The 17485-nt window shown below is 35.0% G+C and overlaps 1 protein-coding gene across 1 annotated transcript; it reads left to right on the top strand.

Annotated features, from left to right (window-relative positions):
* Positions 1-5610: 5610 nt before the first annotated feature.
* Positions 5611-15522, top strand: LOC114329150 (inducible metalloproteinase inhibitor protein-like). Its single transcript, XM_028278173.2, has 2 exons — positions 5611-5770; positions 15284-15522. Exons 1-2 carry the CDS (start codon positions 5674-5676, stop codon positions 15475-15477), a joined length of 291 nt encoding a protein of 96 aa, XP_028133974.1. The 5' UTR covers positions 5611-5673; the 3' UTR covers positions 15478-15522.
* Positions 15523-17485: the final 1963 nt, after the last annotated feature.

The following is a 17485-nucleotide window of genomic DNA, read 5'->3' as shown; positions in this document are numbered from 1 at the left end:
GCTATTTTCCAACAAGGGTGACAATTTTTAAAAATTTTGACCAATCCCATCTTATAGGAAATTTAATTACGCAACTTTTATGTCGTTGCAACTTTTATCGAAAATAAATCGACGCTGCCAAGCCAAAACGGCATAAACGCCAAAATGACCACTTTTTAGTTAGCTGCACTAAAAAATAGGATTTTAATTTCCGCACCAGACAGTCAACGCGGAATAACCGCAGAAAAAGTGAAATAGGTGTAATATAGGTTTAAAATTTTTATAAACGCCAGTCTAGTCACGCACGTGAACACCGACGTGAACACCGATTGACATAATCGCCAGTGCCCGTAAGATTATCATTGTGTACATTTCGGTCCAGTAATAATAGTAAAGGTATGTATTTTTACAATTTTTATGGATAAGTAACATTGTATTATCTACCTTTGCAATATTTTCAATTTGTATTGATTTTTGAAGCGTAAACACACTGAATTTCTTTAAAAACTATGAGGCGTTTATGCCAAAACCACATATTTACATCGTGGTTGACACAAGTGCCATTCCTCAATGGTATTCTTATGCAGGTTTCTTATTTAAAAATTGCGCAAATAAAAAGTTTATTTTAAAATATTCTATTGTAACTTTGTACTAGTGTGATGAACAATTCATTTTGTACTACAACATAGAGTTCAAATCAATTTTATATAGCTAAAAATGGCGATCGATTTTTGGCGTTTATGCCATTTTTTTGTTGCACATGAATAGCAGAAGTAAAAAAATAATGGCCTTACTAAATGAAAATAAAACATATACCGAATCAGTACAAAATGATATACTGACTGACAATAATCCCCCTATATTTCCCTTAGGCCTTAGAGGTTTATGACATTTATAACGCCAACATTGCAGAAGCTTTTAGCAATGACATTATCATCTTTGAGGAACCACCAGACGTTGCAGTAGAAGAAGAAATATTTAGTCACGATCTCACATCATGTTTCAACTTAGCAGCAGATAATGGTTTGGATGCCGGTATAAGTAGTGATCAAAATAAGGAAAATACAAGCAATCAAATCAATACGGATGTTGAACCAAATATTGACAGTGATTATGAATTAGAATCCACTACTTATTATTAGATATCCACTTTTAAGTATTTCATATTTACTTTTAAGTATTTCATCCTAGCACCAAAACATGTTTAAAGAATTTAAGGTTTTGTTTTTAACTTAGAATGTATTTTTGATTAATAAAAAATAAACCCTATCAAAAATCTTCGTAATTTCATCATTTTTCTTGTTGGCATAAACGACAATTTTTGATTTTCGTTTCTTTTTTCATTAATGGCATATATCCCTTTTAAGCGCCATATTGACTAACCTTACAACGATGCGATCGACACAAACGCCAGAGGTAAGTTTGGCATATTCACCAATGTTATATCTTGATTGGACATAAGCGCCATTTTATAGTTTTTAATTTATTTCAGACAGTATTTTCAGCCACATTAATGTTCACAATATATTAAAATTTGAAAAAAAAATCACCAATTTTTTTGAATCACAAATCATGTGCAAATAAGCAGAATTGGTAAAAATAAAAATAATCAGTTTTTTGTGTTTCCTGAAAAATCAAGTTAATGTCGTTTATGCCGTTTTGGCTTGACAGCGTCGAAATACTTTTAAAGTTATAATCAAAAAACGAAGAAGAAAAAATCGAATTTTTTCATTTTTTGACATTTTGATCATTTAAACAATGTTTCGGATCTTTTTGAGTGGGAGAATAATTGAATTATTATTATATGAGTTATTTTCAAGCAATTTCTGCAAAAAAATATGAGTCACATACATATTACAGATGCGCCCTGGACTAGTAAGCGTCACCTTTTTGAAATTATTGTCGGAATAATCTAAATGGGTTTCATATTTCATTTGCATATCGTAGGTGTGTAGTAAGCATTATTTAATAATAGCCTTTGTAAAAAATACTGAAAGTTCACTTGTATTGAGCCTAGTAGCCTAGGCTACTAGGCTAGCAAGTATGAGTTTGAGCCTAGCAAGTATTCGGCTAGCGCCCCTTGGAGTTGGCGCTCGGGTGCCTCGCACCCCTTGCACTCCCGGGTTAAGACGGCCCTGTCTTCAGGGTCGCCACCGAATTGTTTTAGGCGGTTTTTCGCAAATAACTCAAAAACTAAGTATTTTATTCAAAAAATATTGTTATCAAAAATGTAGCTTATAAAAAAAAAACGAAAAAAATAGTATATTATTCCTGAAATCTATAAACCTAGTAAAACCAAAATTGAAGATCATGAAAATTACGTTCTTATTCGTCAAATTTCAAATCGAATATTTCTATGTGAAATATCCTAAGAATGAAGCACTTTTCGGGGAAAACTCATTAAAACTTATTACGACTTCTAAAGTTTATTTTTTTGTCTTATTTCAAGCACCTTCCAAAATACCTACCTTCAAAGAAATAAATAAAGAAACGTAAACCAAAATTCCTTAAGGGACGCCAAAATTTTTTTTGCACACAGGCGTCAGTAGCCCTTACGGGGGCCCTGTAGAAGATTGATTTTTGAAATGGAAAATTAAAATCGACGAAGCAAAATCTATTCATGTAGTACATTTACAACACGAAGAGGAAACTGTACCCCTGTAACTTTAAATAGTTACCTTCAGCCAACTTTAACTTCAGCCTTCTACCTGGATAGTTACCTACCCAGTTACCTTCAGCCAACGAGGTAAAATATCTTGGTATTCATTTGGACAGAAGTCTTAGACAAGGAGGAAACATATTTCGACCTAGAGTATCAACTATAGGTCTTCAATTCAGAAATATATACATATTAGTTAATGGGTCGTTCATAAAGGTTATCCCTGAATAACAAATTGCTGCTCTATGTGGCAATACTTACACTCATCTGGACATGGGTTGGAACTATGGGGAACAGCTAATCACTCCCACATTGAAATCATTCAATGCCTCCAATCAAAAATCCTCCAAACTATCACCAATGCACCGTGGTACATCAACATCAGAATAATTCTGCATCGTGACTTTAAAATATACACTCACCGGAACAAAATTCCGGCACCCAAAATTTTTGATTAAGTTTGACAATCTATAACTTTTTTATTTGTACTCCGATTTTCAAGATTTTTGAATCAGTTTGTAGGTACATATTATATTGATGTTGTTTGTTATTATTCCGGTAACAAATTTTTTTTGCTTAGATGGCATTATACGGGGGTGAATGGAAGCGTTGTATTTTCTCCTAACTTTAAAAAATTCTGTGGAAAAATTGGAGGGCTGATTTTGTTTCATACTTCTTTTGTATTTGGAGATAACACTAAGGTTTTGGTTTTTGAATTATCCGAATATCTCTTTTCTTGTAAGAGCTGTAAATAAAAACACTGCTTTGAAGGTTTTTTTAATTAAAAATATGAAACGCACTAAAATCAACAAAACAAAACAGAGTTAATAACAAAACAAAACAATTCAGTAACTGGTATGTCCACGTCTTGCAGCAACGACTGCTCGCAATCTGTTTGGCATCGAATAAAGATGTGTTATCCTTGCCTGGGGAATAGCCCGATATTCCTCTACCACGGCCATAACTGTACACCAAATTTTCTGGAGGCCTAGGATGACGGCGAATACCTTTTTAATTCATCCCATAAATTTTCAATAGGATTGAGATCTGGGCTACATGCGGGCCATTCTAATCTTATCATTCCAACCTCTATTTATGAGTTAATCAATGTTTTTATTTAAAAAAATGGTACAGCTCTTACAAGAAAAGAGATATTAGTATAATTTAAAAAACAAAATTTTACTGATGCCTCCGGGATAATATGACAGGACTATGAAACAAAATCAGCTCTTCCATGTTTCCACAGAACCTTTTAAAGTTAGGAGAAAATACATCGCTTCCATTCACCCTGTATAATGTCAAGCAAAATTTTTGTATAATCGGAATAACACCGAACGATATCAATACATGTACATTCCTACAAACTGGTGCAAGAATATGGAAAATCGGAGAACAAATAATAAATTTATCAATTGTCAAACTTAATCAAAAATTTTGGGTGGCGGAATTTTGTGCCGGTGAGTGTATATCGGACATGAAGTCATAAGGTTTGTTCCAACTCGATACAAATCGTTCTAGAACGGTTACGAGTAAGCGCAGTAATGACAAATGTGTTACTGCGCATAATTATTCGTTATTGCTCATGCGCGTAACGATTCAATAAAGGTTTTGTATCGAGTTGGAACAAACCTATAAGAAACGTACTTGGTTTCGACGATGTGTTAAAGCTGTTTACGAGTGAATTAAAGAAAATCTCTTGTCACAACTGCCTCAAGATGTCTAACACTCTAGTACAAACACTTTGGTTGATTGTTTGATGACGTCTTAAACATATGATATTTGCCTGATTGGTTGGTTTGCAATGTGGAAATGTTCTGTTGAAGACTTATGCTGCGAATTCCTTGGACCGGCTGTAGGACAAATAATTCAATTTTAAGAGAGCTATAAGTTAGCCAACAACTCTCCAGTTAAATCCATCGCCAATACTTTGGACATGTTATGAAAGCAAACATAGAAAACATGAAGAGAATAACTACAGAAGGAAAGGTGGAAGGCCGAAGATCACGAGGAAGATCCGCAACAAGATGGATCCCTCAAAATACAGGAATATGCAAAAGACCTATGCATGGGTTAAAAGAAATGACCAGAAACAGAGACCTTTGGAGACATCACGTCGACCACTACAGTCCCTCCGGGGAGCAGGATTGAAGAGAGACAATGTGATCTCGAAGGCTGCTCATGCCCAACATTGCTCGCAACACGCTCCATTGTATTATTCATCGAAAAACCAGTTAAGAAATTTTGGCCAGGTATAAAATAATTTGTAAAAGTTTGTTCAATTAAAACACTGGAATTGCGAATTAGGAATCAATGAAGGTTTTCATAAACTGACGTCAAAACAGTAAAGAGTCGTAATAGTTTACCATAAAGATATGAATCATAATATAAAAAACGAGATAGAGCAGGTGCTTATTCCTAATTTACCGCACTCAGGGCCGGTACTTTATGTCCCGGTTAAACCTCGGTTAGCTAACCGGGGTTTAATCGGGACAGAAAAGTACCTCATAGGGCCTCTTGCGTTGTAATAAAAGCAATTGTAATTATTATAATTATTTATGAACATAATAATAAGTATAATTGCGTGTATGTCTATTTTATGCATATATTTCTGTCCCGATTAAACCCCGGTTAACTAACCGGCTGTTAACGGAGACATAAAGTACCGGCCCTCAGTGTCTCAGTCAAACTTCCACTATGCCATCTTTTTTGATATTTCTTCTTCCTTTCAATTTCTAATTTAGCATTTGTTTAATTAATCGATTTTCATCCTTTATATGTTATTCCCATTTTGTTCTGTATTAGATCAGTTCTGTTCTATATTGATTCTGTTTAGATTTTAGAGATATCTATTGGAGTAATATTTTCAACATCCATGCACTGCATATCTACTCATCCTCTTGGAAATATGTAGACGTACGCTGATGAACTGGATTAATCCGTTCCGTTCCTAATTTATAAATAAGTATAAATAAAAAGTTGATGATATAATAATAAACCTCAAATATTTAGTGGTATGCTAAAATAATCTAGTAAAGATGAAACAAGTTACTGTGATTTTTGTTTTGTTCGTTTTTTTTCACTGTGTATGGTCTTTTAATACACCACCACCAGGAAGTACTTTCCCTCCAGGAGGTAAGTCAATTTTGTATATATGTATACATACTGTTCATATGTATCTATACATATTTATGTACCTATACATGCCATCCTTCACTTATACTCTGTCTATTAGCTATTCCCTTTTCTTCGATATCCCTCAGGATAGCCTCTATTTTTGAAGTTATACTTCTTTAGGCGCGATTGAGAGTGAATTTTTATTATTCTGCGCGCACGCGCACACAGACCGTATGAGTTCATTGCTAAATCTTTTAAGTTATGTATGTATCAGTCCAAAAAGGGTGTTGAAAGAATATATTAGTGTTTTTAGTGCATATATTTATTATAATTTTTGTGTCTTTAGATTTGTCTTCCTCGGGAATAAGGTAGTAAGTAATATTTAAAGTATTTTTATACTTCACTTGATCTATTTGTCACTATGTCTGGAAATCTTGTAACCCGTAAAAACAAAGGTGGTATACCTAGCTCAGACTAAACACCACAGAGAAGGGGTAGGAGAGGTAGATCACAAACAAGTTGGTGAAAGGGTATCTATTATCTATGGTGAAATGGAAGAAAGGGGGCTAAATGTGGACATGCTGAACATAGGCCTTTTCCTTACTTTACGAACTTCATCTCTCTTGCGCCGATCTCATCCAATTTTTTAGTCGAGGAAATGAAGCAATTTGGCTCGCAATTTTTTCGTTTAGCATAAATTTACTTGAAATTGTCACAGAAGGTAGAGAATAGTCCAAGGATCATTTTCTACATCATGCCGCTGTACGCTAAAACCTTGGGGGTGGTTGCCACCCCATCTCGGGTGGTGGGAATTTTTTATTACATTTTAACCATGGAAATCGATGGAAAAAGTAATTCTAAAAAAAATGTTTTTTGCATTTTCTTCGTAAAACTAATATTTTTCGAGTTATTCGCGCTTGAAAGTAACAGTTTTTCGACGAAAAATCGACTTCTTTAGAGGGTTCTTTGAGAATACCTCGAAAAATATGCATTTAATCAAAAAAACTGTAGATATCAAAATTGTATCCTTTAGTAACACAAACCAAATTATTTTTGTATAATATCTTTAAGACCAATGCAAACCGAGATACGGCATGTTAAAAGTTAGCTTTTTTCGTCAAATGCATAATTTGAAATATTCGAAGCCAAATAACGGGAAAACTTTGCATTTTTCGAGAGAAACTTAAATAATCTTTTTTGAAGTATACTATTAGACTTAGACCTTTCAAAAAATAATAATAAAACGTTTTTAGCACGAAAATTAAGCGACTTATAATTAAAAAAAGGTCGGTACCTGCTTTTCTCTACGAAAAAATCAGTGAAAACCACCCCCTAACTACCCTCCTAATTAAAAATTGGTCTTTACCTTTCTGTAATTCCTTTTGTATTCGTATTTTCAATAAAACCAACAAGTTTGACCTATTTACATGGCGTAATTTTAGAGAAATTGAAGTTTAAAGAAAAATTGCATTTTTGCAATTTTGTATTTTTCACCGTTTACTTCAAAATATTTCCGAAAATACTGGAGATACGAAAAAAATTATGGACTACTAAATTTAAGCTTTTTTAATAACTAAAATTCCTGTGTACATAGGTTTTCATTACAATGAAAAGTTAGCGAGATATAGCTGTTTAAAACCTCTATTTACGAGAAAACACCCCCCCATATTCGAGCCCTTTAAACCCACCCCAATTAAAAACTAAGGCATCTTACGGAATTTAGTTTACAGAGTCTTATAGCTCTTCAAACTCCTACAAAATAATATTTTTTAAAACTTTTTAAAAAGGAGCTATGTTTATAAAACGAATTTTTTTTTCGAAAAATTCGAATAGTCTGCTTATGGATCATTTTCAATGTATGTTTTCGTATACTGGAAGATGACTAAAAAATTATTTGTATTTGTATTTGTACATATTTGTAAATTCGTATTTTTGTGTTAATAAAAATGTTTTTGTAATTCTTTAATTCCACTTTTTTCTCTGTATAGATCTATTAAATTATCTACTTATAATAATTGTAATGTTATTAAGGGTGGTTTTTAAGGGTTGAAATATTATATTATATCCTAAAGCATAAAACAATCATTATTTAACCAATCACAACCAAATTTTACCCATATTAAAATTTACAATGTTTTTATATAATTTTTGACAATAAGGGGTAGTTACACCCCTAAAAATAATCAACCCAATAATATAGAATATGAAGTACAGGGCGAGATGATCCTAATCCCAAATTTTTATGTAAATCGATGCAAGCCGAAATTATTCTTTTAGGATAAGTAAATTTTTTATATATAGCTCCAACAAGGGTGGTTTTAAGGGTTGAAATATTATGATAGTATATCTTAAAGCAGGGGTCGGCAACCTTTTTTGGATGGCGGGCCATGTTCAAAATAAAAATTTTTATGCGGGCCGCATATTCAAATGTAGCTTAAATAGTTGTCTTCTTCTTCAGTCTGTTTGCATCCATCCCTGGACAAAGGTCTAGCCATCGTTTTTGTGGTTTTGCTTTAATATGACCGGGCTCGTGTGGTCTCCAATGTATAATGTTTCGCGTCCACATTTCATTGCTTTGTCATGGCCAGTTCCATTTTATTTGCGCAATTTTTCCAATTGCCTCTTCCACCTTCGTCCTGCGTCACACGTCCTTATTTTCGTTTATGTTAGGGTGACCAGATCATAAACTTGAAAAAACGGGACACATCCAAGGAGCAGTAGGGTAGAATTTTTCTCTGGGGAGGGGGGTTGGCTTATTTTTTGTATTGTTTGTGAAAGACAAGTTACATTTTCCTACTTTTTTTTATATATTTTTCATATGCCCTGGGGAAAGGGGGTTTAACCCCCAAGTCCCCTCTCCGGGTACGCCACTGCCAAGGAGGGTTTGGGGCGATATCCAAACAGGCAGAATGAAACATGGTCTTTTAGCTAATTTGGGACCTACAAATCCTTTTCAATTTACCTTTGAATATGTAATTTACGTACGATCAAGACTGCGAAACAAACTAAAAAACTCAGCCAGAATATCATGGATCCGTCAGAACAAAACAGTTGTTAACTGAACAGCAAATAAAGCAATTTTACAAAAAAGTCAGAGCAACAAAAAATAAGCCCAGCATTAAATCAAGCAAAACAAGAGGACTAAAAAACCAAAAAGGAGATACCATATTTGAAGAGAAACAGATCAGCAAAATATGGGAAGAATATTACGAAAAAATGCTATTACTATGAAGAAGGAAACACACTGCGATGAAGAAATAAAACCGTAGAAGATAACGACGAAGTCGAAATTTTCACAGCAGAAGAAGTACAAAAACAAATATTAAAAACCTAGGAAACGGAAAAGCAGCAGGAGAAGATGAAAAATCAGTGGAATTACAGTATTATTAGTATAAATAAACCAACTAATACAACAAATTATGGACAAAACTGACTACCAGACGATGGAGTACCTATAATATGTATATAAAAAAAAAGGAGATCGGGAGGAGTGCGAGAATTAAAGAGCAATAACTTTATTAAACACCACATATAACACTCTAGCAAACATACTAAACATGAGACTTAAATAATGCGCTGAACGAATATTAGGAGACAGGCCCGGCCCCAGGGGTGGGCGAACTGGGCGGCTGCCCAGGGCGGCAAATTTAGGAGCGGCAAATTTTTGAACACAGCCAATTTTTTAAATTAAAGAAATAATAAATTATATGATGCAGCCAGAAAGCAGTTTATTAACGAAAAGTCTTAGATTTAAAATATTGTTTATTATATTTTTATTTCAATTATTCCAATTGTTTAAAAGGTAGTAAACTTTGTATCTGGGGCTTTTCGTTGTTTTCCTCGTAATACGAGAGATGTCGCTAAATTGCGTCTCAGAGGTGGGTTCATTGCATTGCGATGGTTTGCCTTAAAATGGCAGAATTGTTTGTATTTCCTTCAGAGTTGAGACTTCTGAGCTTCACTGATGAGGCATAAGGATGCTGAAATAGCTATAAGGATATGGTGGTCCAACTCTGAATCAAATATAAACAAAACCTGCCTCGATCTTTTTTATCTTAATAAATTATATGTTTTTAATATTATAAAAAATCAATAGTATGAACAGGAGTAAAAACGAGAATTAAATAAGTTAAACAATAAAAATTGCAAGGTTCATTCGACGGGAAATCGACAGCACCGCCTTCTTCTTCCTCGCATAATAATGGTGGGTTCAGAACTACCCCTCCCAGAATATTATTAGGTGTTCAGTGTTATTAAAAATAATTGTGTACATGCAGTAGTGGATGGTATAAAACGTCTTTCTGGTAGTCAGTACAGAAAAAAAGAGGGCAGAGAAGGAGATTGAAACAAAAAAGCTTAACATTTTTATAGGTAAATTTTTAAAACCGCTACACACTGATGCTGAAAATATTGCTCAACCTAGAGAACATACAGCGGTTGCCGCTCCTTTTGTGTCTGTCAATATTCACCCAGACTTAGGCCTATCATCTGCATCCAAGTCTGCTGCCGCTCCTCCCAGTCCAACGACAGTCACCTAGGACAGCATCAACGTCTGATGCCGCCCCCTCTCAGTCCAACGACAGTCATCTAGCTAGGACAATCATCAGCATACACGTCTGCTGTCGCCCCCTCTCAGTCCAACGACAGTCATTTGGGACAATCATCAGCATCTATGTTAGCTACTGATGACACTACTACTGTCACCACAGGTATCGATGTTATTATTGATGTGATGACTATGTGATGCTTTAACTTTTGATAAGTCAAAAGATCTAAATTATGCTGATCTAAAAGATGAACTCAAAGTACTTTCCACGCTTGTGAAGGCCAAGAGTATACCTCTAGAGACTCTGATGATGATTAGAGAGTATGATTTTGATTTCGCACCCAACGTTAGTGTTGCTTTGAGGATTTTATTAACCTTACCAGTGACAGTAGCCTCTGGAGAGAGAAGCTTTTCAAACCTAAAACTAATAAAAATTATTTAAGATCAACTATGTCCCAGGAACGTTTGAGTGCTCTAGCGACAATATCTATTAAACACGAAATAGCTGAGTCCTTGGATCTTGGAGAATTATTAAATGATTTTTTCCCGTGCCAAGGAACAAAGAGTTCTACTTACTTAAAAAAGTAAGTGTGTAATTATTGATATAGATAGTGAGTTTTTGGATATTAAAAGATGTTAATTTATAGTAATGTAGTAAAATTTCATGAAAATATTGCAAATAGATGTATTTTTAAGCGTGTATCGTTCAAATAAAGTGGAAAATGGGGTATTAAAAAATTTAGCACAAAGCACACATCAATAAAAATACAATCGTGATTTAAGTTGGCGATGGCTGAAGGAAGGTGGTGAGTTATGGATCTACCAAGGAAGAAGGGGCGGCGGTCGCCAATCTTGCCCAGGGCGGCAAGATCCTTAGGGCCGGGCCTGTTAGGAGAATACCAGAATGGATTCAGACCAAGGAGGTCGATGATTAATTTCACACATACAGTGAAACAAATAATAATTCAGAAATCTAGAGAATACAACAGAGAAATTCCCCGAATATTCATAGATTTCAAAAGCGCTTTTGATATCATCAATCGGAGGAAAATGATGGAAGAGCTAGAGAATGTTGGAATCCCAGAAATATTAAGACAAATTATGCTAACAGTAAGCCTAAAGAACACCGAAGCAAGGATCAGTTTCAACGAACAACTTCTAAGGAGATAAATGTAAATAAATGAGTGAAATAAGGTGACTCTGTCTCCCCGACACTATTATTTAATCTGATATTGAAAGTAATCATAAGGAGGACAAACTTGTATCCACCTTTAGCTACAAAGAATTCTGAAAGGCACAAAAACATATGGAATGATTAGAAATCTGTTGAGAAACAAGACAAGTATAATATGAACCAATATAATACCTTAATAAGACCTGTTGATACATATGGGATGGAAACAACGACGATTAATAAGAAAGAGGAACATAGCATTCCGAAATTTGAACTAACAATAATGAGAACAATACTGGACCACAATATAATAAGAGAGGGAGAAATAATAATGAAAACAAATGCCGAAATTGAAGAAACAATTGAAATTGAAGAAAAAAATAAGAGACAAAAAGTCAGATACATAAAATCAACCTATCGCAAATACGGGACATTTAGGCGTCCCGAGAGACTTTTTCGGGACACCGGGAAAAATCGTTAAAAAACGGGAAAATCCCGTTTTTTTCGGGACGTTTGGTCACCCTAGTTTATGTCCTTTCAGCTTAGTCCTAACATAGCTTGTTCGATGGACCTCTGTGTTGATCTTAATCTATATTCATCTATTTTAAGGCATTTATAACGTCCTCGTTAGTAATTTTGGTAGTTCAGATTTTACATTTAATATTTCCATACCGCGGTTTTCTGGTTTTTCTATGTTGAACGAGTATAATTCTGTGTAAATAGTAATATTCAATAATATTTATTAAATTATTTTTGTCATTTATAGTGATTCCATTTATATCTGTTATCAGGTGTATTTGTTGTCGGTCTTTCCTATTTAGAGTTTTTAACACTTTCATACTCTTGATTTTCTCTATAATATTTTCGATTTGTTCGGTATTTTAGTCCCTGATGTCTTGTCTTATCCTTTTTTTATTGTCTTATTAAGTTCCTTATATTTTAGTGAATTTAGGTCCATGCAACTGTTGTCCTTAAGCGTCTGTTATCTTTCTGTCTTTAATTTATTATTTTTCATAAGTTTGTTGATTTTTCCTAAAATTACATTAGTGCATTGACGGGCCGCGCAAAAAGTTTCAAAGGGCCGCATGTTGCCGACCCCTGTCTTAAAGCATAAAACAATCATTATGTAACTAATAAGAACCAAATGTTGACAATATTAAAGTTTAAAATGTTATTTTATAATTTTTAACAATTAGGGGTAGTTTTCACCCTTAAAAACCAAAAGCGTACAACGGCTCAATATAGAAAAGGAACTAGATGGTGCAATGAGCCTAATTCCAAATTTTTGTACAAATCGATGGTGGACGAAAAAATTGAGAGGTTTTGCCATTTTTTCAGTTTCATTTCCTCGACTATTTATTTAATCTTCTTAAATAGTCAGTCCTGACTGGCTGGTGATATAATCTCTATTTTAACTAATTACTCTCTTTTGCTTTCTTCTTCTTCTTGTACCTATCTCTTTCGGATGTTGGGGATCATTATAGCTATCTGTAAATGTGTTGTTGTGCTAAACCACGTACATAGATTTTTCAGTCAGGAAATCCTTCGCTTTCCTGGTCCACGTTTCCCTTCTACTTTTTCATGAAAAATTAGTTGCAGCAATCCATATCTTTCGCTGTTCCTCATGATGTCACCGAGATTATTTATTTAATTCTAATTTTAATGTTTTAATTACTTTAATTTGACACTGTCTTTGAATGTTGTTAACTTTCTTATAGTCGGAGAGATAGAAGCGGATTTTGTGCGTGATAAGTAATATGGAAAAACTATACGGGGATATGTTGAATTAGTTGTGTACATGACTTTCACCAACGGCCGGAAACCAGAGTTGGGGTCGAGGGTAGTTATAAGGGGTCAAAGTTGCGGTTTTTATTATTTTTTTTGTGACGCTCATGATCGAGATAGTGCACCAAAATTTGGGAATAAGTAGGTCATGACGTAACTAAGTAAAATCTCCAGGGGTGGCAAGCTGCGTAGCCGACAAAGGGGTGGGGCAGGGGTGAATACAAAAAATATAAGGGGTTTTTTGGGACGTTCGTGATTGAAAGAGTGCACCAAAATTTGGGAATAAGTAGACCTTGACATAACTAAGTAAAATCCCCAGAGCCGGAAACCAGAGTGGGGGACGAGAGTAGTTATAAGGGGTCAAAATCCCGTTTTTTATTATTTTTTTTGTGACGCTCATGATCGAGATAGTGCACCAAAATTTGGGAATAAGTAGGTCATGAGGTAACTAAGTAAAATCTCCAGGGGTGGAACGCTGCGTGGCCGATAAAGGGGTGGGGGTAGGTGTGAAAATAAAAAATATAAGGGGTTTTTTGCGACGTTCTAGATTTAGATAGTGCACAAAAGTTTGGGAATAAGTAGACCATGACTTAGCTAAGTAAAATCCCCAGAGCCGAAAACCAGAGTTAAGGATGAGGGTAGTTTTAAGGGGTCAAAGTCGCAGTTTGTATTATTTTTTTGTGATACGCCACAACATTTGTCCCCCACGCAGCGTTCCGCCCCTGGAGGTTTTACTTAGTAATGTCATGATCTACTTATTCCCAAATTTTGGTGCACTATCTCGATCACGAACGGCAAAAAAACCCCATATATTTTTATACTCACCCCTGCCTATCACCTCTTTGTACCCAGAGCAGCGTTCCGCCCCTGGAGATTTTACTTAGTTACGTCATGACCTACTTACTTCCAAATTTTGTTGCACTATCTCCTTCATGAGCGCCACAAAAAAAATAATAAAAACCGCGACTTTTACCCCTTATAACTACCCTCGTCCGCCACTCTGGTTTCCGCCTCTGGGGATTTTACTTAGTTATGTCATGGTCTACTTATTCTCAAATTTTGGTACACTTTCTCAATCACGAACGTCGCAAAAAACCCCTTACATTTTTTATATTCACCCCTGCCCCACCCCTTTGTCGGCCACGCAGCGTTCCACTCCTGGAGATTTTACTTAGTTACGTCATGACCTACTTATTCCCAAATTTTGGTGTACTATCTCGATCATGAGCGTCACAAAAAATAATAATAAAAAACGGGACTTTGACCCCATATAAATACCTTCCTCCCCCACTCTGGTTTCCGGCTCTGGGGATTTTACTTATTTATGTCATGGTCTACTTATACCCAAATTTTGGTGCACTATTTCAATCACGAACGTCGCAAAAAACCCTTATATTTTTTATACTCACCCCTACCCCCACCCCTTTGTCGGCCACGCAGCGTTGCGCCCTAGAGATTTTACTTAGGTACGTCATGACCTACTTATTCCCAAATTTTGGTGCACTATCTCGATCATGAGCGTCACAAAAAATAATAATAAAAAACGGGACTTTGACCCCATATAAATACCTTCCTCCCCCACTCTGGTTTCCGGCTCTGGGGATTTTACTTATTTATGTCATGGTCTACTTATACCCAAATGTTGGTGCACTATTTCAATCACGAACGTCGCAAAAAACCCCTTATATTTTTTATACTCACCCCTACCCCCACCCCTTTGTCGGCCACGCAGCGTTGCGCCCCTAGAGATTTTACTTAGGTACGTCATGACCTACTTATTACCAAATTTTGGTGCACTATCTCGATCATGATCGTCACAAAAAAAAATAATAAAAACCGCGACTTTGACCCCTTATAACTACCCTCGGCCCCCACTCTGGTTTCCGGCCGTTGGTGAAAGTCATGTACACAACTAATTCAACATATCCCCGTATAATTTTTCCATATTACTTATCACGCACAAAATCCGCTTCCAGCTCTTAGACTTTTAATAGATAAACTAAAAATAAAAATGTATTACTTTTAGGTCTAGATTGGCAGAACTGCACCAAACCCAACGAATACTATGACTGTGGCAGCCCTTGTCAAAGAGAATGCAAAACTTTAAACGAACCTTGTAGGATTAACTCCTTTAGATGTGTTGACACCTGTTATTGCATCCAAGGTTATGCTAGGGATGACAACCAAAATTGTATTCCGGAAAAGGACTGTAACAAATAAGTTTTTAGATTTTTTGTAAAATAAACAAATTATATTAGCAGATAAGGAGCGTTTTTATTTAAAAAATTGTAGTTTTTACTCCTGATCCATCCATCCAATGGCATTACAGCGCAAGTCAACCCTTGGCCTGCTTCAAAAAGCTTCTCCAAAGATCTCGCTCTACTGTTGTTCTTTTCCGTGTACGTGTTTTTAGGAGGTTCTTGGCATCCTTATCTACTTTGTCCTCCCAACTCTTTTTTGGTCTTCCAACAGGTATATTGCCTTCCGTTTAATAATTTTCAGGGGATTCTGTTTTCATGCATCTGGACCAAGTGTCTTGTCCACATGTCCACTATTGGTTCTCTATATTAGTCGTATATTTCTTTTTATATTCCGTATCTTTATATTTCGTATGCCAGTTATTATTTTCAATGATTGGAACCAGTATCCTCCTAAAAATATTTTTTTTCTAACACGTCTAATGATTTCTTGTTTATATTCCATGTTTCACATTAGATTATTGATTCTTTCATTGGAGTACTATTTACAACACGTCTATCCACCCACCCTCTTGAAAATTTATAGACGTACGCTAATGAACTGGTTTAAAAACCGAATACCTACTTAATCTATTCTTCATTTATAAATATAAATAAAAAATTCAATAATATAGTATTAAAGTTGTAATATTTAGTGGAGTCTAAGATATTTTAGTAAAGATGAAACAAGTTACTGTGATTTTTGTTTTGTTTGTTCTTCTTCACTGTGTATGGTCACGTATTACTCCACCACCAGGAAGTACTTATCCTCCAGAAGGTAAGACAACTTTTGTGTGTAGATATATCATATCTTCTTCTTCTAATGGCGTTACAATTCTTTGCGAGCCTTGGCCTGCTAAACAATGTTCTTCCATTCTGTCCTGTCGGATACTTTCCTTCGCCACTGCGTGATGTTGGTGGTTGGAAGGGAATGAGAAGTCATTAGGTTTGTTCAAACTCGATACAAAACCGTTCTTGAATCGTTACGCGCGTGCGTAATAACGTATAATTATGCGCAGTAACACATTTTTCGTTACTGCGCATACTCGTAACCGTTCAAGAACGGTTTTGTATCGAGTTGGAACAAACCTATTAAGAGCAACTGGAGCCCAGGATGTGATGAGATGGACACGAACAAAACACCGCAAATATAGAGATCATGTAGACAGAATGAACCCAGGAATAATCGCGAAATGATCAAAAACAACGCAAAAAACGTCCTATAAAAAAAGACGATGTACCTGCTTATTAGAAAAAAATTTCATATCCAAGACTCGAATAAAAGAGTCGAATTAACATTTAAAAATCAACTCGTTGACTGCAAACGTTATATTTACATTGCAAATATCATAATTTCATACTGTTATAGATATAAAAAATAAAAATATGTAATGACCTCATTTAGTAACGATAAGAGACAGTTGCAAATTTTAAACAAAATAACATTTTAATATACAGGCATAGAGTTATATATTAGCATAGAGAGAGTGTGTAATTCAGAGCGAAGTGACGACACCATCTTTTTTATTTGGATTAGTGCTGTTTCACTCTTACGCATCGTAAAACTGCGACAGTTGTCCTCCCCTCTCATCTTAGTTTCTCGATACAATGTGTTAGAAAGAGATGCCGCAAACCAGTCCATGAGATCTTGTCATCAGGAAGCGCGGAAGGTAGGCTCACTCTATGTTATATATATATATATATATATATATATATATATATATATATATATATATATATATATATATATATATATATACCTCTACGTATACAGGGTGTACTCAATACAAATTGTGAAAAATGGCTATGGAAAATAACAATAATTGTATAGCTATGTAATCAAAAACTTTTCTACCAATGGTGTAAGGTTTAATTTATTTCTTAACAAATTTCTTCCATTCTTTGCGGGTTCGCGTCAACATCTTTGCCTCTCTCCATGTCACTCCTATTCTCTCCAATATCATCGGATTACTTTATCCCATATCTGTCTT

This window comes from Diabrotica virgifera, chromosome 7, assembly GCF_917563875.1.
Source record: "Diabrotica virgifera virgifera chromosome 7, PGI_DIABVI_V3a".
Classification (NCBI taxonomy): Eukaryota; Metazoa; Arthropoda; class Insecta; order Coleoptera; family Chrysomelidae; genus Diabrotica; species Diabrotica virgifera.
Note: the sequence above shows the minus strand (reverse complement) of the source record. Positions and strands in the feature narration are given on the sequence as shown.

Bases quoted from the DNA above. Each gene is read 5' to 3' on its own strand.
- LOC114329150 (XM_028278173.2), top strand. From the start codon at position 5,674: ATGAAACAAGTTACTGTGATTTTTGTTTTGTTCGTTTTTTTTCACTGT. The intron at 5,771-15,283 runs GTAAGTCAATTT...TATTACTTTTAG, and splicing joins AAGTACTTTCCCTCCAGGAG to GTCTAGATTGGCAGAACTGC.